This window comes from Panthera tigris, chromosome D2 (assembly GCF_018350195.1).
Source record: "Panthera tigris isolate Pti1 chromosome D2, P.tigris_Pti1_mat1.1, whole genome shotgun sequence".
Lineage (NCBI taxonomy): Eukaryota > Metazoa > Chordata > Mammalia > Carnivora > Felidae > Panthera > Panthera tigris.
Window position 1 is genome coordinate 86,563,153 of NC_056670.1, and position 27,424 is coordinate 86,590,576.

Consider the following 27,424-nt stretch of genomic DNA (forward strand, 5'->3'; position numbering starts at 1 on the left):
GAGAGGGAGGGAGGGAGGGAGGGAGAAAAGGGCGCATCCTCACCCAGAGCTGGGACACGTCCCCACCTGATGTGGGACTCAAACTCACCCATGGTGAGATCACGACCTGAGCCAAAGTCAGGTACTTAACTGACGGAGCCACCCAAGCGTCCTTCACTTTGTCTTTATTTGAGAACAAAAACATTTTTAAAAACTCACCCTATTCAATAGAAGAACTCACACAAACACACCTATGGAGGCACCCGGCCCGGTGCGGGTGGCTGCTGTGAAGGGAACCTAGCGCCCTGAGCAATGACAGCAGCTTGGCAAGACGCCCCTCGGATTTTATATTTAAACAGTAACGACACACACAAACATGTGGTTCAGCAATATTCATTCACGTGATGGCTTCTGAACTCATTCTTCTGCAACACCTGCTGGCCTCACTGGGCGGTGACGGCAACCCTGGGCGCAGATGCCGGGGGGGCCCCGTGGGACGGGCACTTGGGGCGCTGCCTTCTGGCTCCTCTCTGCAGACAGACGCTCCAGGCGCTCCGTGTAGAAGCCATTGAAGTCAAGTCTGCGGGAGGAGAGGGGCTGGGCTCCTGCACCCCCAGGTGCAGAGGCGCCCTCCCTGGGGCAGCCTGTCCGCCCCACAAAGGGGGAAGGGTGGTCTCTGCACCAGGTGCGAGGGACACGCACCCACACGAGGGCCTCAGGCTCCATCCGGCCTCCGCTTTTTCAAGCAATACTGACACCAGAACTCAGACACACGTGAAAATTAAACAACAAGCGTCCCAGGCCCTGTCCTTAGGACATCCGATGCCCAACATAGGACACCTTCCCAGGCAGGGACACCCCCTCAATCTCCTGGAAAGAAGCTGAGCCACTGCCTCCCTTCGGAAGAGCTGTGTGTCCAGGATTCACGGGCAGTGGGAACCTGACAGCCCCAGAACCACAAACTGGCTGAGCGGCCTGCTGGTCCCCCTCCCCACGGGGCCCCTCCCAGAGTCACCAGGAATGTACCACCACACCCACCCCCCACCACCCGAGAGTGACAAGGCACAGACAGCCCCAGGAGCCCAAACGGAGCGGGTTTAGTGCGTGCCGCCACGACCCTCACTGTGTGCTCACAGCCCACGGCAGAAATGGCATCCCCGGTCCCATCCTCCCTCCCGTGGCCACCCCTTGGCTGCTCATCTGAAAATGGGGGCAGGGGGTGGGGGGTGACGCGGCTGCCGTGCATAGCCTAGGGCTACGGGGGCACTGACGGGGCAGCCCGACACACGCTGGCGCACACACACGAGTGAACACAAACCGCTACGCACGCCCGTCTGTGACTTCAGGGGGTGACGCACAGGAGGCTAAGGACAGACACCCTCACGCCCGAGCAGACCCTGCCTCAGTGACACCTTCCTGAGGTGGCCCAAGGCTGCGTGGCAATGGTGAAGGGGGAGCCGGCGAGGGAAACCCGGGAGTCCCATCAGGCAGGGACAGGATCGCGCCCGTGGCCACGCGGGAAGCCGCCTGGAGATGACGCACCCACCTGGAGATGACGCTGGCCATGCTGTGCTCACAGTCACTGGTGCTGTAGAGGCTCAGTCGGGCCAGAAGGTCAAGCAGATGTGCCGAGAAATTCTTATCAAACTTGTTGATGGTGGCCTCGAAGCTGGAGGCCAGCTGCGGGGCGTCCACGTGCTCAGCCAGGTACTAGAAGACAAGTTTGGGCACCGTGAGCGCCCCCAGCCCGGCCTCGGCACTGCTCTCACCAGCTCAGCTTCCCTGTCCCTTTATCTCTAATAGAAGAAAGGATCTGGGCAAGTTTTTGCGTGATACAAGGTGAAAGAGTTAGGACAACATAAAGCTTCCCGAGACCACAGGACAGAGACACAGTCTGGGCAGCTGGCACCCTGCTTTGCTCCCACCCACACGCGCAAGCAGTAGACCCGCCCGCCTGGGGTGTTTTTTCTGCAACTCAGGTTTTCGAGCTAATGCAGCATTCTCTCCTGGCTCCCTCTCAGTGGAGGGAACGGACCCAGGGGCCCGGGAGCAGGGGCCTGGGCTGGTGCTGCAGGGCCTATGCCCCGACATCCTCTCCAAGGAGGCCCCTCTAGTTAAGGCCGGGCTCTGACCATAAGGACGGCAGGGCCCACAGCCCCACGCCTGCTGTGTGCCAGGCCCTCCAAGGGGCGCCCACACCTGGGCGTTCCTCCCCTTGGGGGGAACCGTGGCCTTGCCCTCAAGCACAGAGGGGCTGAGGTTTGGACAAGTCGAGCGAGAAGATTCTCTGGGACTCATATTTAATATCTAATTCAAAGCAAACTTTTTTAACCAAAAGAAGAGTGAAGGGCGGCAGCAGGCGCGCCTGCTAAGCTGCAGGCCCGGCGGTGCCGGACGAAGCACACCTTCCTGGCGAGCTCCTTGCGGGTGCGCTCCTCCGCCCGCTCGGCCTCCGTGGGCGGCCCCAGCATTGTGCCATGCTCCAACATCAGGCGGCCCAGCTCACCGTCCAACTTCATGCTCTGCGTAAATCTCTTGGGGTCAGAAAGAAACGCTCCTGTTAGCGTCAACCCACCCGGCCCAAGTGAAGGGTGGGCCTCCGCACAGCCAGGCGGTGTCTGCTGTGCCCACGTGACCTTACGGGCGCCTGCCCGAGGGCTGGTCCACTGACTGACTGAAGAACGTTTCTCCCCCGATGGAGCCCCACGTGACCGCGAGAGGTCTAAGGAACCAGTTCCCAGGCTCCTGTCCTCTGGAGGCTGGCCAACACCTCGCACGCTCTCCACTGGCCCCGCCGACTCAGACCCCCTAGGCCCTGGAGCCCCAGTGAACCCCCACCTCACCCCCTCTGCCTTCCAACACTTCTATTCTGTGCCAATACTTTGGGGCAGCTGCTTGTAACTGAATCAAGTAGCTCAAGTCGGACAAAAAGAACAGCAGGTGTCCAGAAAAAGGCCCAGAACAGAGGCCCATACCGGCGGAAGGGGACTCAGAGCAGCACCCCTGCAGACAGATGGCAGGAGGCGAGTGGGCTGTGGGGTGGCCGCACCTGCATGCAGTTGGTGAACATGACGCACACGGACATGAGCCTGGAGAACACCTTGAGTAGCTCCGGGTTGGTCAGCATGCAGTCCTTCAGACAGTTGTCCAGGAAGCTCGTGTGGTGGCCCAGCACGTCATCGATGTTGGACGCCTGTGCGGAGAGAAGGACCCGGCCTTCACTCTGGGAACGACTTCGCAAGCAGACGGACTCCGCGGGCCCGGCTTCGGCTGCAGCTTTGCACGCTTCTGGTCTGTCGCCATTTTTCAGATGACCCTGTGGCCTCTGAGGGACAACATCACCCCCAACACGCCTGCTCTCACACACGCACACCCTCACCGTGCTCGTAGGGAAGCCTCTCGTGTGTGCGGAGGGCTTCGCTTCCTCCCCATCAGCCTGCGGCCGGCGCTGCTCTCACCCCTGACCCCTGACCTGCTACGCTCCCTCCTCAAGAACCCGCTGGAGCCTCTTCAACGTTCCGACACGCCAAGCTACGACTCACAGACTTCAGGTTCTTCTCGAGGACGTGCCAGGTCGGCTCCATGACTTCAAACATCATGTAGTACTGAATGTTCTGAACAAAGTTGAGCATCCGCTGCCGCAGAGTGAAGGCGCCGGCAAACCTGAGCGAGCAGACGGTTTCAGCGCAGTTGACAGGGAGTCGGCGCATCTACAGCATGTGGGGGCCACCCGCCTTGTCGTCAGGGCGTCTGCTCCGGGCTCATGCCCCTCCACGGGGGCCCACACGCGGGCACAAACACCACCAGCGTGTGGGGCACCCCTGGCCGACAGTGAGCAGCTGCGTGTGAGCCAGCAGGAGGAAGCACACGCCCCCAAACCTCGAAGGGCTCACGCTAACGGGCCCGACCCCCCCAAGTCTGCATAGACGGCTGAGGGACAGAGCCAGTGGCCACCGCGGTCGGCAGTGGCCCTGCTCCGCAACGTGAAACATGTCACGGATCTATAAGCTACAAAGGTGTGCGACAAATTGCCTTTTTGCAAGAGGGGAGCGCGTGCGCGCAGACGAGACGCACCACTTAGCGGAGTGCAGGGAGCACTGCTTGGCGGCCTTGTTGCTGATCCAGACGCTGCAGAGTTGCCGCTCTACGTGCTTGCAGTAGAACATGTGCCTGAAGAGCATCTGGTAGCGCGTCAGGGCTTTCCTGCAGGGAGCGGGAGGAGACAGGCGCGTAGGTAGGCTTCTGGGCGGCACCAGAGCTCATGAGGCTCGCAGCAGATGGCGGCCTGGGCTTCGGCGGCACCGAAGCGGTTCTGCACTCCGGCCGCCAGGCGCCAGGCAGCCCACCCTGGACACAAATGGGTGTGGAGGCAGCTTGGACGTTCTGCAGAACAAGGCAGGTGCCGGGCGGATCCAGTCCCTTCCTCCCGGCAGACCTGCTGTAAGGTCTAGAGAAGCTAGTGCTGGAAGGGTCAGGAAGGACCAACGCTCACCTATTGATAATCAGCGACAGGGGCCACTTGACGACGTAGTCGAAAGAGAAGGCCTCGAGGCCACTCAGCGTGAGCTCGGTGGGGTCGGCATGGACCATCGCCTTCTCCTGCTTGGTCTCGATGGCCAGAACCCGCAGGAGCTGGGTGATGAGGTCATGCGGCATCAGGTCAATCTTGGGAAAGACAAAGAGAATGGCGTCGAGTCCTGACCACGCCACCAATCCAGCTGCAGCACAGGCCAGAGAAGCAAGTCCCTCCGGTGGACTCCCTCTCCGAGCCCAGCTTGCAAAACAAGCGCCTGCCAAGAGACCCCCACTCAAAAAGTAGGCGTCTTTCCTCCACCAAAGTAGGAAAACAAACGTACAGAGAGATCATTTAAAATACACCTGACGATATAAATGAAAAACCATGAAGTCAGAAAGGCCTGAATCCCTCCAGATTTACAACTTTACCGCAGGTGCCAGGCTCAGGCTGAAAGAGAAGGTACGTGGGTCTGGAAACACAGCACAGCTGACCCTTAACGTCGGGGGTCAGGGCGCCAACCCGCCGTTCAGCTGAAAATCCACGTGCAACTTCTGACTTCCCCTCCCCCGACCACCGATAGCCTACTGCCGACCGGAAGCCTTACCGGGACACCTGACGGACGCACGCTTTGCGTGCCGTACGCCACACACAGTGCGTTCTCGTAACAAAGAAAGCTAGAGACAAGGAAACGTCACTGTGCTGCATTTACCATAAAACACCCACGTGCGCACACCCGGGCTGCGGGTATCACCGTCAAGAGCTGGTTCCTCCCGTGTCTTTACCTCAAATGTCTTTCTCAGGCCGCTGCTCCAGCCCTCGGGACACGGGCAGCGGCCCGAAAGGTGCTCCCCCCGCCCCCTCACCCCCAGCCCACCTTGAGATCGTCCTTGAAAGGGTCCGTGTTGGCAGTGCTCATGCGCAGGGCCAGCTCCAGCAGCGCCTCCAGGCGGGTGGGAGTGATGTCGTCCACCGGCTTCTTCAGCTCCTCCTCGGTGAGGTCCATGAAGTGCACGAAGAAGTCCCCCTGGTCCATCAGGAAGTAGCGCTTGATGGACCTGCGGGCGGACGCAAGGTCATCGGGAAGACTGGCCGACGCGCACAGCGGCCTGGACTCGGAGAGAGGCAGGCGTCTGACGAGGAAGAGCTGCGTGCTTGCAAAGGGCTCCCACCAGAACCAGCGGTTTTGATGATGGGGGCGGCGGGGGGACAGGGGGAAGCCAGGAGGGGCCGCACGGCCCAGGAAGGACGTGTCAAGCACATGGCCAGCGCCCCACACCAGGAAACGTGTCAGAAGGGGGAGACCGGCGGTCAGCTTCAAACAAACGGAAACAAACAGCTCTTAGGCAGGGGCAAAGAACTCTGTGCCCGGCTACGCCGCCTGGAAGGGGCTGGTGGGGCCGGGGGCAAGACTGGGAGGCTGTGTCACTGCAGACAAGGTGACACAGGCAGACACTGCCCTGCTGGGCCTCGGGGAGTTAGGACCACAGTGGCAGGGTCACAGATGTGCAAGGTTCTCAGGCTGTCTTCTCAGGCAGGACAACCTGGCAGTGTGCTGGTTTTTACATAAATAGGACAGAGCCACTAAAAGTTAATTTGTGGCCTTGGTCAGACACCCCCGATGGTTACACATGCTGAGCTAGGAGGCCAAGGACAGACGGCACACCTCAGGTGCGCCACAAGCTCCTTCTCTTCCATCAGGAAGGCCAGCAGGACCTTGCTGGCATAGTTGAAAGCCTTCTCGATTTGCTCAACATATGCCCGCTCCTTCAGAGTGTAGATGATCTCCTTGGCCACTGGGCAGGTGACATCGTGGCCACACTCTCTGACTACATTCAGATATTTTCCTGAAAAGACAGGGAGAAAGCAAATTAAAATTTTCACCATAAGTACAATAAACCACAGACCTGAACCTCGGATGCTGTAACCCAAACAGTAGCTAGAGAACTGGAAAGAGAGGTTGAGAACAGCCTACAACCCTCTACACATGGCAGAGAAACACAACCAACTGACACCCACGGAGCACAGAAGCGCTAAGTGCTAGAACAGGCTGGACTCTCCAGATCTTCTAAGAACACAGAAATAATTTCAAAAATATTTCAGAGAATGAGACTCTAAACCCTCTTCCGACCCCGTCCCAGACAGCACAGCTCCCAGAACCAAAGTGCCGAGTTCCCGGCCAGCAGCGTGTCAGGTGCGTCAGTCCGTGTGATGGTGACAGGACCATCACTGGCCCAGTGAGGCCTGCATCCTCGGCTGTTTTCCTGTCATGGTATGAGACCAACCCAGTGAGAAACAGATCTTTGGTCTCTGTCCCTGGTTGCTGGCGCTGAACTCCTAAAACTCTTGGGATTTTGTTACTCATGAAGCCCCTTCTGACCACACCTGAGTTCAGGCCAGAGAGGGACTCTCGGCAGCTTCCCTAGACAGCTTCAGGGTGAGGGCTGGTGGCCAGGGGACCCAACCCCGTCATCACCGCCCACTGAGGTCAGGATCGGGAAAGGCTGAATAAATCACCAACGGTCAATCATTTCATCAATCATGCCTGCATAATGGGACCTCCATAAAATTCCTAAACCAAGGTGTCTGAAGAGTTTCCAGGGAGGGGTACACATCCACACGGGGATGGTGCACCCCAAATCCACAGGCACAGGAGCCCCTGTGCTCGGGACCTGCCCAGACCTCGCCCCATGGACCCTTCACCTGGCTGTTCGCCTGTATCCGTTATAACACACTGGTAACCTAGAGAGTAAAGCGTTTCCCTGAGTTCTGTGAGCCGTCCTCGCAAATGATCACACCAGAGGAGGGGGCCATGGGAGCCTCCCGTTTGCAGCCACTCAGACAGGACCCAGTACTTGCTGATGTGGGGGCCGCCCCAAAGGACTGAGCCTCAAACCAAGGAGCCCGCCACAAACCCCGGGTGGATGGGATGAGGGCTAATTTACAGGATGCCCAGCTTGTGTCCACAGAGAACAGGAGAGCGGGATGCCGGTGTGGAAAAGCCCCGCGTCTGGGGTCAGCTGGGAGCAGGGAAGCAACTTTCCTGTCAGTGATAACAGAATTCTAGAAGCGAAGTGGCAAAGAAAAGGCGTCTGTGAGACAAACCCCCAGGGTCAGGGCACAAAGCAACGGCACCCAGAGCCACAGGAGTCGGACGGGACGGTCGCCAGGCAGGGAAGGCGCCACCGGGTACGGGGCCGTGACGGCAAGGCCACAGGCAGAGGCACACGGGGCCGCAAGGCTCACCTGTGCTGAGGACCTTGCCTGCCATCTTCTGCAGGAAGGAGGGGATCTGGTGCTGCACGACGGTGTACCTCTGGTCCCAGTACTTGTCGTTGTAATCCTCCTGGATCTTCTCCTTGCGCAGCTCGTGCTCTTCCACCATGAACTCGCTGCAGGCACAGCGGACGCTCTCGGGGTCTGGCCGACCAGAGCCCCCCCCCCCCAAGTCGGTCCCCGGCTGTGAGCAACAGTGAACCCACCCACACCCCCGGGGGCAGCTGTTTCGACCGGGGGCTCGGAGAAGACCCGGGGCCACGGGGCCACAGGGGGACCTCTACCTCCACCCCTCCCAGGGGAACTCGGCACTTCCCTCCATCACAGACACGGACAACACACGACCCCAACAGCAGGGGCGCGACCCCGGCACACCTGCTTCAGATACCACTCTCGCAAGGCAGGATTTTACAACTTGTTTTCTCAAGTTTACTTAAAACTTTATTTTATGCGAGAGACAGAGAGACAGGGAGAGTGCAAGCAGGGGAGGAATAAAGAGAGAGGGTGAGAGAGAATCTCAAGCAGGCTCTGTGCTGTCAGCCTGACGCGGGGCTCGAACTCACAAACCCTGGGATCATGACCTGAGCCGAAACCAAGAGCCGGACGCCCAACCTACGAGTCCCTCAGGCGCCCCGCGTGAGGCACAATTTTAAAATCGTGTTCCTGGGGCGCCCGGGTGGCTCATTCGGTGAAGCGTCCGACTTCGGCTCAGGTCACGATCTCACGGTCCGTGAGTTCGAGCCCCGCATCGGGCTCTGTGCTGACAGCTCAGAACCTGGAGCCCGTTTCAGATTCTGTGTCTCCCTCTCTCTCTGCCCCTCCCCTGTTCATGTTCTGTCTCTCTCTGTCTCAAACGTAAATAAACGTTAAAAAACATAACAAAAATAAAATAAAAAAATTAAAAAAAAATAAGTAAATAAAAAATAAAAAATAAAAAAAAATCGTGTTCCTTGTAAGGCCCTCCCCTCAGATTGTTATTTGCACCATTAGCAGAGAAACGCTACCCCAGCCACAGACTTATTTTTAAAGTATTTTAAGAAATCTACCTCAACACAATAGACTCCTTCGTGAGCTACCCAAGCTCCGTTTACGTATTTAAACGCGTGATGCGGAGAAGGAACGCTCAAGTCTCACCACTGGGAAGGAAGGAAGCTCAGGCCAGGAGCCGCCGCTCCGGGCGACTCTGACGCCTTCCGCTCGACAAGATAAAGCCTCCCGGGGCTCGTGTGGGCGTGTGCCCCTCGCGTACCTCACCGGTGTTCTCCTCGGGCCCTGCGAGCCTACCTGTACGGGTCGTTGATTATCCCTCTATAGATCCACTTCTCCAGGATCTCGAAGTAGGGCACGCTGGCAGCCTTGGTGAGGTACAGACACAGCTCCTGGGCCTGGCTGTCCCCCGTGTAGTTGAAGCTCCGGTCGTGGAGAAGGCTCAGGGTTGACCCCCCAACACACTCGCCTTTATCCACCGAGGTGGCTGCAAGGAGGTGGAGGTGGCGCTCAGTGCGGCGAAGGGGGTGCCCTTGGCGCTCGAGGCCATGTCACGAGAGGCCAGGGCCTCAGTTCATCTCCGGTCTCCCGGGGACAGGTGGCGCTCTCGCGGGACACACTCAAACCATAACGCTGTGATCGCTAACTAAAGCCTATCAGGAAGAGCTTCCAGAGTTTTCCTGCCACAGACTAACACCTGACGCCCCGCGGGCTCTGGCCGCACAACACGCCGGTCCTGCCGATGCTCCCGCGGGAGGGCCGGCACGTCCCCGGGGGCGGGAGGGCAGGCACGTACCCAGGGAGGCCAGGATGTCCAGGGTGCGCATGGCTGGCTGGATGTAGAACCAGAGCTTCTGCAGGGACAGGAGGCCCTGCCTCTGCAGCTGCTCCAGCTGTGTGACCAGGATCAAGTACTCCTTCACCAGGGCCCTCATGGCGGCTGCCAGGGCGTGGTTCACCTGCCCGTATTCGAAGGAAGACTTCTCTTCAATGAACCTAGGAGGGAGAGGGCACCTGAGCAGGTGAGGCTGAGTTTTCAGATCAGATGTCACAAGCTCTGGGTCCCCTCCCCACTCAAGCTCTTACCCTTGAAGGGAACCTGTAGACACCAGCCCCCTGCACTCGTCCCCAGGCCCTTCGGGACCGTGCCAGGAGTGAAACCCGGTCACGACAAGACAAGCGCGCTCTTGGGGTTTTGTTTTTGGGGCGCGAGGACTGAGCTGCAGGGATCAGGAGCACCTGGGAAGGCGGGCGCCCACCTGGTCACCGTGGAGTAACTGGCAGCCACCGGGAGGACCCTGTTCACCAGCTCCCGGATGGACAGGTCGAGGTTGGGGTCCACGAGGAAGGTGCGGCTCTGCCTCCCGGTGAGAGGCTGGGCGGTGATGTACCTGCCGTCCACACCCACCAGCACGTAGAGCAGGTCCTCCACCACAGCCGACTCCTGGGCGGTCAGGGGCAGCGTGCCTGCGGGCCGTGGACACCGCTGGGCCGTGGCCTCGCGTCCAGGGTCCCCGCTCCCACAGACCTCGCTCCCGCCGGAATCTCCTCGGCACACCCCCCTCCCCCACCGGCTCCCCGGTGCTACGCCCTCCAGCGCTCACGGGCGTGAGAACCAGGCTGACGGGGACCTGACTGGCCCCGGAGCGGTGCGCCACAGCCTTAAAGTCCCGGGCGGAGAAAAACTCCCACTCAGATAAACGCCCGGCCTTAAAAGGACGTGGTTAGGAATTAAGGAGCACTTCTGCCGTAAGCTGTTCTCACAGCACCGGTCACGGCCAGCAAGTCTGGGTTGCGGCGCGACAAAAAGATTTCCTTCAAAGACTTTAAAACCGGGTACGCGCAGTATGAGGCGGTCCCCTCACAACCACGCCGCGGACCGAAGGACAGTCGCGAGCCATCCCCAGGGCCGCCCGCCAAACACCTCCTGACCCAGGCAGCCCCCTGCCTCTCTCGGTTCACGGGCCCTGACACGACCCCCACTGCTCCCCCCAACAACACCTGCCGGGAGAGACCGCCGTGCGCGGGCAGCCAGAGGCAGCAGCGGCAGAAAGGTGTCTCCACGAAGCCGCCCCCCACCCCAGCCTCGCACAGCCGGCCCCACGCGTGCCTGTGTCGGCCCCACAGTGCCCCAAACCGGGGCCTGGCGGCTCAGGGCGGTGCTGCACCACACGCGCGGGACACGGGCTCCGAGCAGGCAGCCGCCGTCTGTGGCCCGGGTCACCCGGCACGCGGAGGCGCACTCTGAGCTCTGGCTCCTCTCCACGAGCCCGTCACGACAAGATCACCCGCAGCTCCCGTTCCCCGTGAGCAGGGCCGTCTTCCGGGAACGGCCACCAGCCTCGGCTGCCGCTCGCTTGAAACCTGAGCGTCACCCCACTCAGAGCCCCGGCGCACGCTCTCAGTGGGGTTAAGGGGTGCAGCACCAGGTCAGCCGGTCCTGAGGGAGGGGACCTCGGCCTCAGGGGGCAGATGCCACCCTGCCCCTCCAGCACCTTGCCCACGTGTGGGAGAGAGCACCGCAAGCCGTGCTGCTGAGAGGCAGGCGAGACAGGAAGGGACTGCTCCGAAGGGGACGCTGCACCGCGAACCGCGGCCAGGAGAACGATCCAGCAGGGTCTCTGTGGCTCGCCAGGGTTTGGGGAGTCGCTGCAGAGGCGACGTGGGGCACACCCCTGCCGCTCAAAGCCGCTAGCTCTGGGACTGTGGAGAGCACCCCAGGGAGGAGGGACGGGACACGAGGCTCCGTGCCACCGGCCACCTGGGCCAAGTAAAGAGAGCAAAACACCTGTTCCTCAGCCACACTAGCTGCATTTCAATGCCCATGAGCTCCATTCAGCTGATGGCACCATACGTTCTGGATACAGCATATCCAGAACATTCCTCAGCACAGAAAACTCTGGGGAGGTAGAGGCCCAAGCCAGTGAGGGCAGGACAGTGTGTGAGCAAGAAGGGTTGGTGAAGGCTGGGCCCGGGACCAGGCTGGGGCAGCGGGAAGGAAATGAACACAGGGGCCACCCCCAGCTCCAGGACCTGACAAACAGCGACACCGGTCGTCACGAGAGGAGTGGGGACACCAGAGGGAAAGTCAGGAGCCCCGCGGTAGACACAAACGGCAGACAATGGGCCCCATGAGCCAAAATTCAGGGAGACATCCTAGGGATAGAGACCTGAGATCACAACAGGGGCATGATTCCTTCAAACTAAAAGGTCACTGTGGAGAGGGAAACAATCAGAAAAGACCCAGGGGCAAACCATGGGAGCACTTGGAAGAGGAGGGTGGGGGGCGGGGAGGGCAGACACAGGGAGGACACAAGAGCTCGGCGCTCCTGAGCACAAAAGCACAGGAAGAACGGTGCCCCACGCCGCTCACACACGCAGATGTGAGAAACAGACGTACCGCATACCTATAGGCACAGCCATGTCCGTGTTGACGCCCGAGCCAGGCAGGAAGTCCCCAAGGAGGGTGGGTCTGTCGTATACCCACGGTGGAAAGACGGGGAGGCGCTGGCCTGAGTTTTTTTTGTTCTGCTTATCTCGAAGCAACTTTCTTGTCAGTTCCAGAGACTGGCGAGGGTGTTTTCAAAAAACAAAAAAATATATATACTTTTAGTACAAACGCTTAACGCTAACACATACGGCACTGGAGAGATCGCCCACTGAACGCAAATGAGGAAGCGGAACGACTGTCTCCACGCCCATCACAGTGTGAGGAGCTGGGGACGAGACGGGAACCCAGCCTCTTGTCAGGGTCCCAGTCTGTGCAGGACCCACAGGTAAACCAGCAACACCAGCAACAGGCTGCACCCTTCTGGGGACAACTACACACGGACCCCGTCACTTTTCCCGGAGACACAAGGTCTAGTCACGACCTGATGGGTCACGGATGGGTCAAGGAAACCAGGCCACCCCCCCGCCCCTCCCAGCCAGCTGGAGAAGGGCGGGCGTAGAGGAGAGATCCACCCAGGGAAAGGCCGACCCCCGACACGCCCGGAGCAGCAGTCCTCCTGCGGAACCAGCCACCAGAAGCTGACCAGGGCAGGCCGAGGTGGCCCGGCTGTCAGGAGAGCCAGCTCAAAGGTGGCCAGGGAGAGAGGCAGGTGCAGACCATTTTCTCGTCGATCACACGGGGTGGCAGTGCGGGGACACGGGAGGTGCTGATAGGACACGCCCACCGGCACTGGCTGTCATGTGTCAGAGCCATGGTGCTCAAGAGGCACGCGCTCTGCTCAGACCCTCGTGGGGACGCAGCTCTGAGGGAGCTTGAAAGCCACAGAAGTTATAGCCTGAGAAGACAGCTGTCCCTCAAGTGACCAGGGCAGGACACGAAATCAAGAGCAAGGAAAAACAGTAAGCACAGAAGATAACACGACGTAGATGAAATTATCTACAAAATACAACCTTAAGAAACAAACTGTGAAAACCTAATGGATGGAAACGGAGAATCACAGTACACAGGGCAAGACCCACACGAGTGCCTCGGACACGCGAGCCCAGGACAGGCGAGCCGGCGCGGGTGACGCAGGGCCTCGCGTTTCTGACCTGCAGCGTGCGTCAGAACTGCCGTCCCTACGCAGCTAGGTCCCCATCGGGAGCGAGCCGCGGCCCCTCCACGTCCACGTTCCTCTCTAGCTCGCACACACCCCATCGCCGCACCTGCTCCCGCAGGCGTGGCCCGTGGACGGCGGGTGCAGTACCTGCTGCAGCGTGGAGCCTGTGGCCACGCTGCCGAGCTGCCTCCTCAGCTCTTCCAGCTCCTGCATGGAGATTTTGGAGGCCGTGGCGGGGCCGCTGAAGCCGCTGGGGCTGCTGCCTGCAGCGCTGGCCGCGAGCTCGGCTCTCTCTTTGGCGTTCTGTTGTAAGTACTGCAGGGTCTGAAAACACACGAGACCCTACATTACACGCCTGCGCTCTGCTGGGCACGGCCAGGCCCCCTCCTTCCCTCCTGACCCCAGCCACCCACGGAGGGCAGCGGCAACTCCCGAGTCTGTGGGCCGCAGTCAGTCTCTCCGCGTTTTCTGCCGTGAGGTGTCACATGCTCAGAGAGGGCGATACTCCCGCGGACGCTTGACAGCCAACTCCCAAACCCTGTTCCCAACTCAGCCTTTTCTCTACGCTCGGCCAGTCTCCCGTCCCGCACGTGGCAAGACCTCTTCCCTCTGTGTGACGGTCAAACATGCCTGGTGTGGCACCACAACCTTCTCCAGACCCTGGGCCTGAGGAGTGAGAGGCCCAAGCACATCCCCAGACGCCCTCGGGTGCAACAGCATCTCCGGCCTTGACATGACGCTAGGTGTTCTTCTTAGGGTCACAAGTAACATGCCCATTCAAAACAGACAAAACCCCTGCGTGAGACTACGAAATACAAAACCCTCCAACCACGGGGGTAACCGCGGTCAAACTTCCCAGGGGCACCGCCAACATGCGCTACTGTTCCTCCTGACGCACCACCGACACACCCCTGCGGTACATCAGAGTGCTGCTAGCACAAGGCAGGGAAGGAGCCCCGTGTTGGGTGCTGCAGGCGAGCAGAAAGGTGCCGTCCGACAGCAGACTCACGATGTGTTGTCGCAACTGAGCCAACCCACGTGCGTAGAACAGGTTAATCAGAGCAGCTCCACACACAAGCTCCGTCAGGAGCACGCATCACACTCTCGATGAGTCCACGGCCATTACCTCTCTGTCTTCCGTGAGTTTCGATAACAGGTACACCAGTGGGTCAAGGTTCCTTGTGTTTTTAGATTTCAGTTCATCATATTTCTTTAGAAAGTCTTCTGGAGTACGAGAAAATTCTGCTATTTTAACCTCAAAAGCATAAACATGAAAGATTTAGTGACAATAATAAACAACTGTTAAAAATCTTCCAGGGGCGCCCGGGTGGCTCAGCCGGTTAAGCGCCCGACTTCGGCTCAGGTCATGATCTCGCAGTCCGTGAGTTCGAGCCCCGCGTCAGGCTCTGTGCTGACAGCTCGGAGCCTGGAGCCTGCTTTGGATTCTGTGTCTCCCCCTCTCTCTCTGCCCCTCCCCTGCTCATGCTCTGCCTCTCTCTGTCTCAAAAATAAGTTAAAAAAATGTTAAAAATTTTTTTTTAAATCTTCCAGAAAATTAAACACGAAAACCAAAACAGTGAAATTAGGTAGGTTAAATAATCATACACCCCTGAAATAAAACTTAAACTCAACAAAATATCTCATTAAACCTACCCATGATCTCCCACAATTTCCCTCCTGTGTGCTTCCTCAGCCTGAGATCAGGAAATGACCATTTAGATCTTTCTACCAGTTTATGCATTCACTTTACACATTTAACTCTAGGGGCTCCTGGGTGGCTCAGTCGGTTAAGTGTCCGACTTCAGCTTGGGTCATGGTCTCTTAGTCTGGGGGTTTGAGCCCCGTGTCAGGCTCTGCGCTGACAGCTCAGAGCCTGGAGCCTGTCTCCCTCTCTTTGCCCCTCCCCTGCTCATACTTTGTCTCTTTCTCTCGCTCTCAAAAATAAATAAACATTAAAAAATATATATGCATTGGGGCGCCTGGGTGTCTCAGTAGGTTAAGCATCCAACTTCAGCTCAGGTCATGATCTCACAGTTCATGGGTTCGAGCCCTGTGTTGGGCTCTCTGCCCCTCCACAGCTTGTGTTCTCTCTCTTAAAAGTGAATAAACATTATAAAAAAATGTTTTTTAAGTTTACGCATTTAACTCTATTCCCTCTGGAACCAGGGATAGGCTCAGCGGTTATGTTCACTCACTGATTTATGGTGCTCCCCTTGTAATAAATTAAGATCACTTCTGTGTTCCCAGTCTGTCTGTTCAGTGAATTTTTCTAATTATCCTTGTGCCATTATTAAACTATTTATTAAAAAAAATTTTTTTTTAATGTGTATTTATTTTTGAGACAGCAAGAGACAGAGCATGAACAGGGGGAGGGTCAGAAAGAGAGAGACACAGAATCCGAAACAGGCTCCAGGCTCCGAGCTATCAGCACAGAGCCTGACGCGGGGCTCGAACTCACGGACCGCGAGATCATGACCTGAGCCGAAGTTGGACGCGTCACCGACTGAGCCACCCAGGCGCCCCATTATCAAGCTATTTAAATAATACAAGCTTTACAGAGTGTTTCTAAAAACAAATTTCAAAATTATCTCGTACTGAAGATCCGTAATTTTGAATTATATGCTATTTGAATAAAAACAGAAAAACCTGCTTTAGAGGGATTGCAATGCAGTTAATACAGGAGCTTCCTTTCCATCCAGAGGAATATCTGAGTCTCCTTCCTCAGGGGACTCAGAACCTGGGTTCTGAGGTCAGGGTGACAGCCCAGCAGTCTCCCTGAGCCACCATTTATTCATTTGTACAACAGAGTGAGTAACAAGGGCCGTTATGAGGAAGCATCAGAAGCATGGAGTTGAGCAGAATTCCTGGTCCAAGAAAAGCCTTTGACAAGTATTGTCTGCCATCTGCACTGGTAATGCTGTGGCTGCTCAGTCAGGAAGCTTATGAACTTTGTGCACAAACTGTGCCAAGGACAGGGCCCATCTTGTCCAGTGCACAGCACTGTACCAGGATGGGGCCCATCTTGTCCAGTGCATAGCACTGCTCCAGGACAGGGCCCACCTTACCTAGTACACAGCACTGTACCAGGACAGGGCTCACCTTACCCAGTGTACACAGTGCAGCAACAGGACGGGGCCCACCTTGTCCAGTGCGCAGTGCTGCACCAGGACAGGGCCCACCTTGTTCAGTGCACACAGTGCCGCACCAGGACGGGGCCCACCTTGGCGCTGTGTGCAGATACAGTGGTAGTGACATATGGGGTCCTATTCTTCTGCAGCAAGTCGATATAGACCTCAGCACCATCCCCTCCGTGGACACGCAGCAAGCTGAGCAGCTCATTGACGTCGTGGTGAATCCGAAACTCACTCATGGTTTTGGCTCTGAAACAACATCAACAATATGTTCTCCTAAAGCTAAGAGGAAAGCCGTCTACAAAAAACAAAACTGTGCTAACAGCTCTAGTGAAGACAAGGCCTGAGGTAAACGAGCAGTAGACATAGCACACAACCCATATGCTAATTAACTAATGAATATTAATTTGCAACTGGGCAAGTGAGACTCTAACCTTGTGCGACAGAGAACAAGTTCCGCACATACAAATATCATCAACTCATGCTAAACATTGAAAACTGGCCAGAGTCAGGGAATCTTCAAACAGAAAAGCAGAACGGTTAAGCGTCAGCAGGTGCGTAAGTCACTAGCACACACTTTTAAAATCAGGAGGAGTTCACAATAACCAGTTATGGGCATGAGGCACAGCAGGGCATGGGTTGCGGAGTCCCAGGCAGTCTGAACCCTGACTTGGCCAGTTCTGGGCTGTAAGGTCCTCGGCAAGGAGCCTGATCTCTCTAGGCTTCTTCTGCCAAGGGGTGAGTAGTAAATCCTACCCATAGAGGTGCTGCGGAGATCAAATAAAATCATCCTGATAGAACACCAAAGGGCCCATACGGAGTAAGTTCCCATGGTATTGTTACTAGACAAGCAGGAACAAATTCCGTTACTACATAGGGCCGACCACGAGGAAACGTTACTGGAGAAGTGGCTGGTTTTACCAAAGGAAAACTGGATCTGAGTCACCATCAGTTACCTTAGTGATCATAGAAGAGCCTGAACGAGGCACTGCAAACCACAAGCAAGACAGAAAAGACAACACAGAACTCTTCCGCTGAGGCCTCTTTGAATCTCAGGGCAATCGGTTTTACACACATTCTACATTCTACAAGGCTTCCCAAGGAATGTGGGTTGTCCTATAATGGCTAGACTAGATGTCCTATGATGGATGGACTACAAGGTCATGCTAGATGGCAAGGGCACTGCGTTTACCATGGAAAGAAAACACCTGTCCCCCAGATACAAGTAGGTGGAGATAGGGCTTCAGAAGAAAGATCATCTAAGTGAATGTGTATTTATTTTATTTTAATATTTATTTATTTTGAGAGAGAGCGAGCGAGTGAGCAGGGGAGGGGCAGAGAGAGAGGGAGACACAGAATCCGAAGCAGCTCCAGGCTCCGAGCTGCCAGCACAGTGGCTCTAAACCCATGAACCGTGAGATCATGACCTGAGCTGAAAAGTAGGACGCTTAACCGACCGAGCCCCCGAGGTGCCCCAACGTGAACATTTATTCTAAACTATCCTCACATGGGGCGCCTGAGTGGCTCAGTCGGTTGAGTGTGTGACTTCGGCTCGGGTCATGATCTCACAGTCTGTGGGTTCGAGCCCCCCCGTCGGGCTCTGCGCTGACAGCTCGGGGCCTGGAGCCTGCTTCGGATTCTGTGTCTCCCTCTCTCTCTGCCCCTCTGCTGCTTGCACTCTGTCTCTTGCATTGTCTCAAAAATAAATAAACTTCAAAGCTACCCTCACCAAACCGTACATTTGTGGCAAAAATACAAGTGCAGACATCCTCCCACTACAAGTGTTAATAATACTCCAAGGAAGCTGGTCCTCTGTGGGGATCTGGAACAATTCTTGCAAGAACCGTGGCTCTCACCTGCAGGCAGTAGCTCTCCTTAGAGGCCCTCTGGAAACGCGTAAGGGACGCTTCTGATTGTCACAGTGGCTAGAAGGGTGCTCTTGGTGTGTAGTGGGCAAGAGACCAGAGCGCCTAAACGTCAACAGAAGCGTCCCACCAAAACTGCCAGCAGCACCCCCGCCGGAAACAACTCGGAGGGGCTCACGACAGCCCACTCCGTCTTCCTGATGCTCCGGAGTCGTCCTATCAGTTGTCACAGACACAGACTTCTCTGGCGGAACAGAACTTCCCTCCTCGTGGCATTGAGTGCGAGCTACCAGAAGCCTCCTCCACATTCCCTCACCATGAGTTAGGCACACACGACCCCCTCCCACCCCAGTGAACATTTCAGGAAAACAGTCTTTGTTGAGAGTTCAAAACTAACTGCGGGGCGCCTGAGTGCATCAGTCGGTTGAGTGTCCGACTTCGGCTCAGGTCATGATCTCGCAGCCATGAGTTTGAGCCCCGCATCGGGCTCTGTGCTGACAGCTCAGAGCCTGGAGCCTGTTTCAGATTCTGTGTCTCCCTCTCTCTGACCCTCCCCCATTCATACTCTGTCTCTCTCTCTGTCTCAAAAATAAATAAATGTTAAAAAATAAAAATTAAAAAAAAACTAATTGCACAAATGGGCTTGTAAAACAAAATTTGTGGAAAAAAGGTCAAGAGCCCTGATGCTTTTTCAGAGACAGAAAAGTAAAACATAAGCGATGAATCTGTCCAGGGCTCTTCTTAGCTGTGAAACGGACTGGGGATGGGGCCACAAGCCTTTACTTCCAGGATGAAGGAGCCAAAAGATTTTTATTATGCTCTTTAAATGACAGCTCTAAAATTATCTTCTAATTTTTTAAAGAAACAGTACCTCACTTCCTGACTATATTGCACGCATGGGTGTACAGGTCCTATCAAGGCCGAAGTACCTGGGGGAGGAGGGGAGTCCGGCCATGGCCACCCCGCCCCCCCCCCCCCCCCCCAGTAAGTCTCAAGCGTCCTTGCGTCCCTTGGATCACCCATCGCTGTTTTAACTAGGTAACTTTCACCAGGTAGGCAGCCGTGTCCGCGGCTGGGCAGAGGCGTCCTCTGCTTTCTTCACCGGCGGGCACTGAGCACCGGGCACAGAGTCCTGCGCACCTCAGGAGCTGATGGGAGGGAGGAGACCAGAAAGGCAGGCGGAACGCGCAGGGCCTGACAGGCTACGAGAGAGCCGCTGGACTAAGGTAACGGGAAGCCACCGAAGGGCTTTAAACAAGGAAGCATTGCCGTAGGACGTGAATTTTGCAAAGACCACTCTGGCTCCAGTTTGGTTACTGGTCTGGAGACCGGCACGACCCAGAGGCCGCGCCAGCCCTTCAGGTGGGAGGCAAACGCGGCGTGGACAAGGGTGAGGGTAATGAGGGCGGAGGAGGGGTGGGAGTCTCCACAGCAGGGAGGCCGCACGGTTAGAGTTTGGGACGTGAGCCGTCGGTGGGGCAGCGCACAGGCCAGCACCGTACCCGAGCGCGGGGTCCAGGGGCGAGACGCCCGTCGGCCGTGCGCCCCTGAGCGGTCGGCGCACGGCCGGCGGCGGAGCGCGGGGAAGGGAGACTGAGCCCCGCCGCCTCCCCCTCGCAAGGCTCAGGCTCCACCGCCCGCGGCCGGACTCACCGCGCGTCCGGGCGCCGGTCCGCCTAAGCTCACAGCGAAACCCGCGGCGGCAGCGGAAGTGGCGCGAGGTCACTTCCGGCCCCGCCCCGGCCGGCTCGCGGACGGTGGCCGGCAGGCTGTGGTGCCGCCAGCGCGCAGGGCGATGCAGCTGCCGCCCGCGCTGCACTCCCGCCTGGCGGGGGGACCCGGGGCGGCCGAGCCGCTGCCGGTGGAGCGGGACCCCGCGGCCGGAGCCCCGCCCTTCCGCTTCGCGGCGCGCCGGGTACGCTTCCCGCGGGAGCACGAGTTCTTCGAGGTCTGTGAGCCCAGGAGGGAGAGGGCGGTTGTCGGCGGGGGCGGGGCCGGCGGGCAGGGCGGGGGGCCGTGGGCGGGGCCGACGCTCGCGGTTGGGGGCGGGACCGTCGGGCGGGGACGAAGCCGACGCTCGCGGATGGGGCTTCGGGCGAGGCGGGGGATACGGGCCGGGGCGCTCGTGGATGGGGGCGGGGCGGACGGGGGCGGGGCTGGCAGACCGGCCCCGCCCATGATGTGAGTTTCCTGCAGGATGGGGACGTGCTGCGACACCTCTACCTTCAGGACGTGCTCACACAGGTGACAGAGGCGCCGGAGAGGCCCAGGTACTCGCCTCTGGGCCCAGCGCTGCCCCCTCCCTGGATCCAGCCCGCTCGCTCCTGGGTGATCCGCCACCCTACTCTCTGCCAGACCACCGTCCTTGCTCCTCTGTTCTGGCTTCACTCCCTCCTCGCTGGTCTGTGAAAATTTAGTTGTTAAGAAACTAGAATTTGGGATTGCCAAAGAAACATCAGAGCTTTACCGTTTATCAGGCTGCTTAAAGGAAAGGTGTCAGTTGGGAGCGTAAGGTCCTCTGTCATCAGCAGGACGGCATTCCCACAAGGTGGTTTCCTTTGCCAGGGTGCCTGAGTTTACCTGTCAGGTGGCAGGCTGCTGCCAGGTGTTTGACAGCCTGGAGGACTATGAGCACCACTACCACACTCTGCACAGAAACGTCTGCTCCTTCTGCAGACGGGCCTTCCCCTCAGTGCACCTGCTGGACGTCCACATCCTGGAGTGGCATGACTCACTGTTCCAGATCCTGTCCGAAAGGCAGGACATGGTGGGTGATGTGTCCATGTTCCTTGGGGCCAAGGGCAGTCATCTCTGGCGGAGGAGGGGTTTGTCCCCAAGCTGTTTGCCTAGCTGGGGGGGGGGGGGTCAGCACACTGCTCCCAGCTGGAGGTCAGGGGCAAGGTGCGGGGGGACTCTGTGAGTCAGGATGGAGGTGACACTGTTTCTGTTTCAGTATCAGTGCCTGGTGGAAGGCTGTGCAGAGAAGTTCAAGACCAGCAAAGACAGGAAAGATCACCTGGTGAGATGTCACCTCTACCCTGCGGACTTCCGATTTGATAAGCCAAAGAAAAGCAGAGGGTACGCGAGGTGGTGCACGTGCCAAGCTTCAGGATGGGCCCCTGAATTTAGAAAAGCGTTTTGAGTGTGTGGACTTTAAGGGTGCTGTCGGGTGGGGAGTTCTCAGGCAGGAGGAGTGAAACCAGTAGGGGATGGTTTTGCTGGCCCTGTTGGGAATGACTGGGATCTCATCTTGCTGTCTGCCCTTGGGCACCTAGGAATGTCACCTGATTCTCTGCTCTACCTGTATCTCCTCTTGGGGGCTGCAGCCCCACTTGCTTTGCTGACCTGGCCCTCTGGGAATCTGTCCCAGGCTGGGAGGCCCTCCCCTCACGCAGACCCTCCAGCTCTTCGTCTGGTTGGTAACTTGGACAATGAAGCCATTTTGTTACCACCACTGCTCAGAACAGCCTGGGGAAATGCATCAGGAGTCATTCTTAAACTTGTATCTCTTTGCCTTTTGCAACTGGTTCCTTTGGCAGAGTCCCTCAGAACACCCTGGGAATCGTGTCGAAGTGTTACCAGGCTAGTAGTCCTCAGCAGGACTTTGCTCTTAAAGTACTGTGAGTCTGAGAGCCCACTGCAACACAGGAGAGTCACGAGGTTCTGAGTGTAAGGTGACTCTCTCCTCTCGGAGGGACCATTTCAAGGAAAGGAGTCCTACAATGCTGGATTGAATAGGGATTGGGGACGACACTCGATAGCAGGGTTAACATTAGCAAACTTCTCGTGGTTGTGGAAAGACAGCGGGCACCCTTGGGAGGCATTTACCACGTGGCACCACAAAAATACTTTTTTCAAAACATGAGGTGTAACTGTCACTAAATTTGCAAACGTGGCATCTGTCACATGACCATTCACTTAAGGTTTTGTTGTAACCCTTGTGCTTGTCCCAATAGTCTGGAAAGTATGCTTTGCCAAAACAGTTAAAAAACTTTTTTTTGCAAGAAAAGTAGTGTTTTTGTGGTCAGTCTGGGGGGGAAGACAGGGCCACAGGAGCCACCACTCACCCTGTCTCCACAGCCCAGCCACACCCGGGGCCGCTGTAAGAGCATCCGCAGAAGCTCCGGGGGATGACGGGGAGCAATCAGGAGGGGATGCCATGGAAGTCTGCTCTGAACACGCGGCCTCTCTCCCAGAGCCTGTGGGCGAGCGGCGGACCTCCGGCCACAGGTCAGTGCCTGGCATCCCTCTGGGGCAGGTTGTGAGCATGTGCTTTGTGAGGAGAATGCTGGGCTGGGCCCTGGGCAGTAGTCTCCCTGAGAGAAGGGGGTTGGAGTGTTGGCTTCAGCAGGAGTTGAGAGCCTGACCGGTCCTGTTTCTCTCGAGTCACTTTGTGTCTTGTGCACGCCCTGTTTTGGGCCCTGAGGCACCGGAAGGGAAGGCACCATCGCCCCCCTTGCATCGTGGCCTAAACTGGGATGGAAGGAACGTTGGCTGTAGTTGCCGAAGTTACGATCTACTGATCTGTTTTTCTATTGCTAATTGTGTTCTTATTGGGCTAAAGTTGTTTTCGAGTCTAATTTTGGGAAGGACACAGGACAGAAGGAAAGAAATTGCCAACAAGCGCAAACCGATAAGTAGACTCTTACCCCCAGCTGCCCTCACGCAGCCGCCCAGCCTTTGGCCTGCAAGTGGGTCCCGGATGCCGTGGCAGTCAGAGTTCCTTCCAGATGGTGGGCCACAGGAAGCCTGGGCCTGGAACCCATGTCAGGAGCGGCCCTCTTGGCTGAGTCTCCCAGGCGAGAGTGTGTTGGTGGAAGCAGGTCTGAGGTGGATGGCCAGGTGTAGGAAGGGAGCTGACCCCGGGGCCCAGGGCATCTTGGGAAGGGACAGCCCTGTCCTAAGTGTTCCTCAAAGTGGGAGAGAAGGAGCTCGCCAGAATAAACTCACGACGCTATTTTATGAGTTGGGTTCTCGTTGGGAAAAGAAATGGTTTAGTACGGAGATGACTCTTCTCTTTCAGAATACCTTCTACCATCTGTTTCGGTCAAGGTGCATCACGAGGATTTAAAAGCACCAAGAAAAAAAAGGGACACCAGTGACAACGTGGACGGAGAGCCACAGAACTCTGAGCTGACTCTGAGCGAGCGGTGGCCTTTCGCAGGATGGGGCGTCAGTGTTGCACTTTCTCTCGCCTTCTGGTGCGGCCGCCCTCCGACTCAGGCCTTTGCCACCCTCCATCTCAGCCCAGCTCCGTGTCGCTGAACAACTGTGTGACGGCAGAAGCAGTGACAGACCCACGGATTCCTGACACATGCTCTGGTGAATGAAATGGCCCGCCATGCCACCTCCCTATGCAGGGCCGTCCTGAGGATGTGCCGTATAAATACGTAGATATTTGCCATAACGGTCTCCAGCCGTGACTTCTCTGTGGTCGAGCTGCGTAGGGAAACGGGCAGCAGCTCTCCGTGGGGAATCTGTTTGCAGGGCTCGGTTTTCGGAAAGATTTACAAAGCCACAGAGCCTCTGGGGGGTGAGGATGTAGCACCTGAGTCGCTGACGCTCCTAGCTCAGCAAGAGGTCCCAGGGCCGTCTTCCCCAGCGGCCATCAGCTCAGAGCTGATGGTGGGGTGAGAAGCCAAGGGGCTCCTGCGTGGCAGGTGGGGCGTTAGGCGCTGGGAGAACCCTGCGGCCAGGGCCAGCCTCCCCGTGAATTGAGAATCCGGAAATTAACCCACATACTTGTGCTCAACTGGTGGGGAAAGAGTAGTCTTTTCAACAAATGGTACCGAGATAACTGGACATCCACACGCAAAAGAAAGCGGTATACGCGTAAGAGATGAAAATGCACGTCCCCCCAAAAACTTGTGCACCAATGCCTGCAGCAGCATCATTCACAATGGCCAAAAGATGGAAACAACTCACATGTCCCTCAAGTGAGGAACAGGTAAGCAAAACGTGGTGTATTCATAAAATGAAACACTGGCCAGAAAAGGGAATGAACCACTAACACTTACTACAACATGGACGAACCTTGAAAGCATCATGCTGAGTGAACAAAGGACACACACACACACACACACACACACACACACACACACACGGCCTGTATTCTATGATTCCATTTCTAGAAATGCCCAGTGTGCGGACATATATAGAGAAAGGAGGTTACTGGTTCTTAGGGCTGGGGATTGTGCGGAAATGGGGGAATAGCCAGAAAATACAGGGTTTTTTTCTGAGATGATGGAAATGCTCTGAAGTTGCCCGTGGTGAAGGCTGCACACATCTGTGAATCTGCTGAAAAGCGTTGAATCCTACACTTTAGATGGGTGAACCGTATGGTTTGTGAGTTTGTCTCCATAAAGCTGTTTGAAAGAACAAACACGTACCCGGCTGGCTCAGGCAGAAGAGCCTACGACTCTACGAACTCCCTGGTTGTGAGTTCAAGTCCCACATTGGGTATAGAGATTTAAGTATAAAAATTAAAAGTCTTACAAGTAAGTAAAAAAGCAAAGAAATCGCGAGGCAATCTGGGAAACCTGGACGCTGCTGGACACTCGACAGGCACCAGTGCTATTCTGTGGTGGTCATGCTGCGGCTGTTTTCCTAAGTAGTCTTTAGAAGGTACTTCCCGAAATATTCGTGAAGGAAATGACATGCATGATGTCTGGGGTCTGCTTCAGAATGATCTGGGAGGGAGGACTGTTTGGGGCTGAGATGAAACGAGGCTGACCCTGGGTAGATAGCTGCTGAAACCAGGAGCCAGGGGCACGATGACCCTGACCGTGCACACGCACTTGCCCCCTTCGACAAGTAAAAAGGAGGAAAAGGAAGCCAAGGCAGGTGTGGACAGGACCAGCCTCAAGGACCAGAGCTCCGGGTCATCGTGTCCCGAGGGCAGCCCCTCACACTCCCACAAGCACAGCAACTGGTGAGAAGCTCACACCCACCCAAACCTTGTCCCCGGCTGCTCGGAAGGAGCATGAGGCAAACGGCTTTCTTTCTGGACTCTGAAAGACAGAACCGAGATCAGGCCCTTGGGCGGGCATAGTGAGTGCTTACAGGGGAAGTGCACTGAGCCCCCGGGTGGGGGAGGGAGCAGCACCGACCCTGGAGAGATGATGAGGCAGCCTCTCCATGAAGTGGTCCAGTTAGACCACAGCAGGTGGGCGGGCAGGTGGGCAGTGGGCAGGCAGATGGGGGGGGGGGTGCCCCAGAGGCTTCCTGCGGCACTGCAAAGCAGGCCAGGCTTCCAGAGGACAGGACGTCACCCTGCCACCTCTCCCCAAGCAGATCACCTTACATGTTTCTCCTGATTTGCTGTGGACTTCATGTTATGGTATTTTGTTGTACGTAAGTTCTTTACAGTTATGTGGTCAGTCTATCATTTATTATCTTTATGATTTTTTTTAATTTAATTGTGTCAAAAGCTCCCCCCTCCACGGGTTTATTCTAGGAGTTCACACTTGTCTCAACACTGGAGAATCTGTTACTGTAATACACCACGTTAACAGCCTGAAGGGAAAATCATATCATCATTTCAATGTGTGCAGAAAAAGCATCTGACAAAAGACAACACTCATGGAGGAAAAAACTTGCTATTAACTAGTTGCGGAATGGAACCACAGTCGCCTGGAAGAGCTATTTCGAGACACCCACCACACCTACCATGCTTGTGCTGGGGTTAAAAATACTTCCTTTAGGGGCGCCTGGGTGGCTCAGTCGGTTAAGCCTCCGACTTTGGCTCAGGTCATGACCTCGCGGTCCGTGAGTTCGAGCCCCGCGTCGGGCTCTATGCTGACGGCTCGGAGCCTGGAGCCTGTTTCAGATTCTGTGTCTCCCTCTCTCTCTGACCCTCCCCCGTTCATGCTCTGTCTCTCTCTGTCTCAAACAAAACAAAACAAAACAACTTCCTTTAAAAATCAAGAATGAGGTGGGGGTGCCTGGGTGGCTCAGTTGGTTAGGCGGCCGGCTTTGGCTCAGGTCACGATCTCACAGTTGGAGGGTTCAAGCCCCGCGTCGGGCTCTGTGCTGACAGCTTGGAGCCCGGAGCCCACTTCAGAATCTGTGACATCCCCCCTCTCTCTGCCCCCTTCCCAGCTCATGCTCTGTCTCTGTCTCTCAAAAAATAAACAAACGTTAATTTTTTTTTTTTAAAATCAAGAATGAGGCAAAGATACCCCTTGTGGCAACTTCTGTGCACCCTTATGCTGGAGGCGGTCACCCGCCCAGTGAAACAAGAAAAGGGTCAGGTGTGTGCGGTGTTTAGTTTCAGCTCCGTTTAGCAGAAAGCCCAAACAATTGCTTCAACAAAGTAGGAACGGCTCATGCCCTGTGGCGTCCGTGGCCTCCCTCCGTGGCCTCCTGGGGTCGTGGGGCCCTCCCTCCGGGAGCTGCACGCACCATCCCGAGTTGCAAAAATGGCTTCAGCGAGGGCAGGGCGAGTGCATCGTTCCGCAGTCTACAAATTTTCAAAGTACAGCCTTCAGAACAAATAGCACCTTCAGTGTTTCAAGGAAGAGTGTAGCTGTTTGGTGTGGTTTTCATACACGCACCCCAGACACGCTTCCCTCCCCCTTGCTTCCCATGATGTCCTGCAACGCTGGTCATTTCAGGCGAATTGCTACACGCTTATTTTTCTGAATGGCCTAATCCACGGAATACAGCATATAATGGAGAATATCAGAAATAGCAAAAACCCCGTATTTTGGTGAAGGAGACGACACTTCTTTTAAAGTCAAAATGAAGGGGCACCCGGGTGGCTCGGTCAGTTGAGCGTCCAACTCGATTTCAGCTCAGGTTTTGATCTCACAGTTCATGAGATCGAGCCCCATGTCAGGCTCTAGCTGACAGTGGGGAGCCTCCTCGGGAGTCTCTCTCTCTGCCCCTCCCCAGCTTGTGCTCTCCCTCTCAAAATAAATAAATAAACAGTAAAGGTCAAAATGAAAGTCCCAGAACTTTTAGGCCATCTGACTAGCATTGTGTGTTATCACATCAGAAAACCAGCACAGCCCACATCCTCGGAAATACTATCCTGGAGCCGGGGAGCACGCGCAGATCGGAGCCTGGGGCCCGTGCTGGGGCCGTGCCCCAGTCCAGGAGAGCCTGCCGAGCACCGGGGTG

General features: G+C 56.7%; 2 protein-coding genes across 2 annotated transcripts; one reads left to right on the forward strand and one right to left on the reverse strand.

Moving 5' to 3' along the window:
* Nucleotides 1–312: 312 nt before the first annotated feature.
* On the reverse strand, nt 313–18,310 carry TUBGCP2 (tubulin gamma complex associated protein 2). The gene is given in 19 exon segments (XM_042960304.1): nt 313–464; nt 466–559; nt 1,526–1,689; nt 2,385–2,513; nt 3,029–3,172; nt 3,522–3,642; nt 4,054–4,182; nt 4,472–4,644; nt 5,370–5,550; nt 6,159–6,339; nt 7,739–7,884; nt 9,053–9,242; nt 9,552–9,751; nt 10,015–10,222; nt 12,163–12,322; nt 13,453–13,629; nt 14,432–14,560; nt 16,526–16,685; nt 18,293–18,310. Coding segments are annotated over 18 exon segments (2,718 nt in total). The 5' UTR covers nt 16,676–16,685; nt 18,293–18,310; the 3' UTR covers nt 313–422.
* A 1,657-nt stretch (nt 18,311–19,967) lies between these two features.
* ZNF511 (zinc finger protein 511) lies at nt 19,968–23,705 on the forward strand. The gene is made up of 6 exons (XM_042960305.1): nt 19,968–20,249; nt 20,498–20,571; nt 20,867–21,068; nt 21,255–21,379; nt 22,382–22,531; nt 23,325–23,705. Exons 1-6 carry the CDS (start codon nt 20,097–20,099, stop codon nt 23,401–23,403), a joined length of 783 nt encoding a protein of 260 aa, XP_042816239.1. The 5' UTR covers nt 19,968–20,096; the 3' UTR covers nt 23,404–23,705.
* The last annotated feature ends 3,719 nt before the right edge of the window (nt 23,706–27,424 follow it).

Coding starts and splice junctions, on each gene's coding strand:
- ZNF511 (XM_042960305.1), top strand. CDS start 20,097: ATGCAGCTGCCGCCCGCGCTGCACTCCCGCCTGGCGGGGGGACCCGGG. Junction 21,069..21,254: donor TGTCCGAAAGGCAGGACATG/GTGGGTGATGTG, acceptor TTTCTGTTTCAG/TATCAGTGCCTGGTGGAAGG. Junction 21,380..22,381: donor AAGCCAAAGAAAAGCAGAGG/GTACGCGAGGTG, acceptor CTGTCTCCACAG/CCCAGCCACACCCGGGGCCG.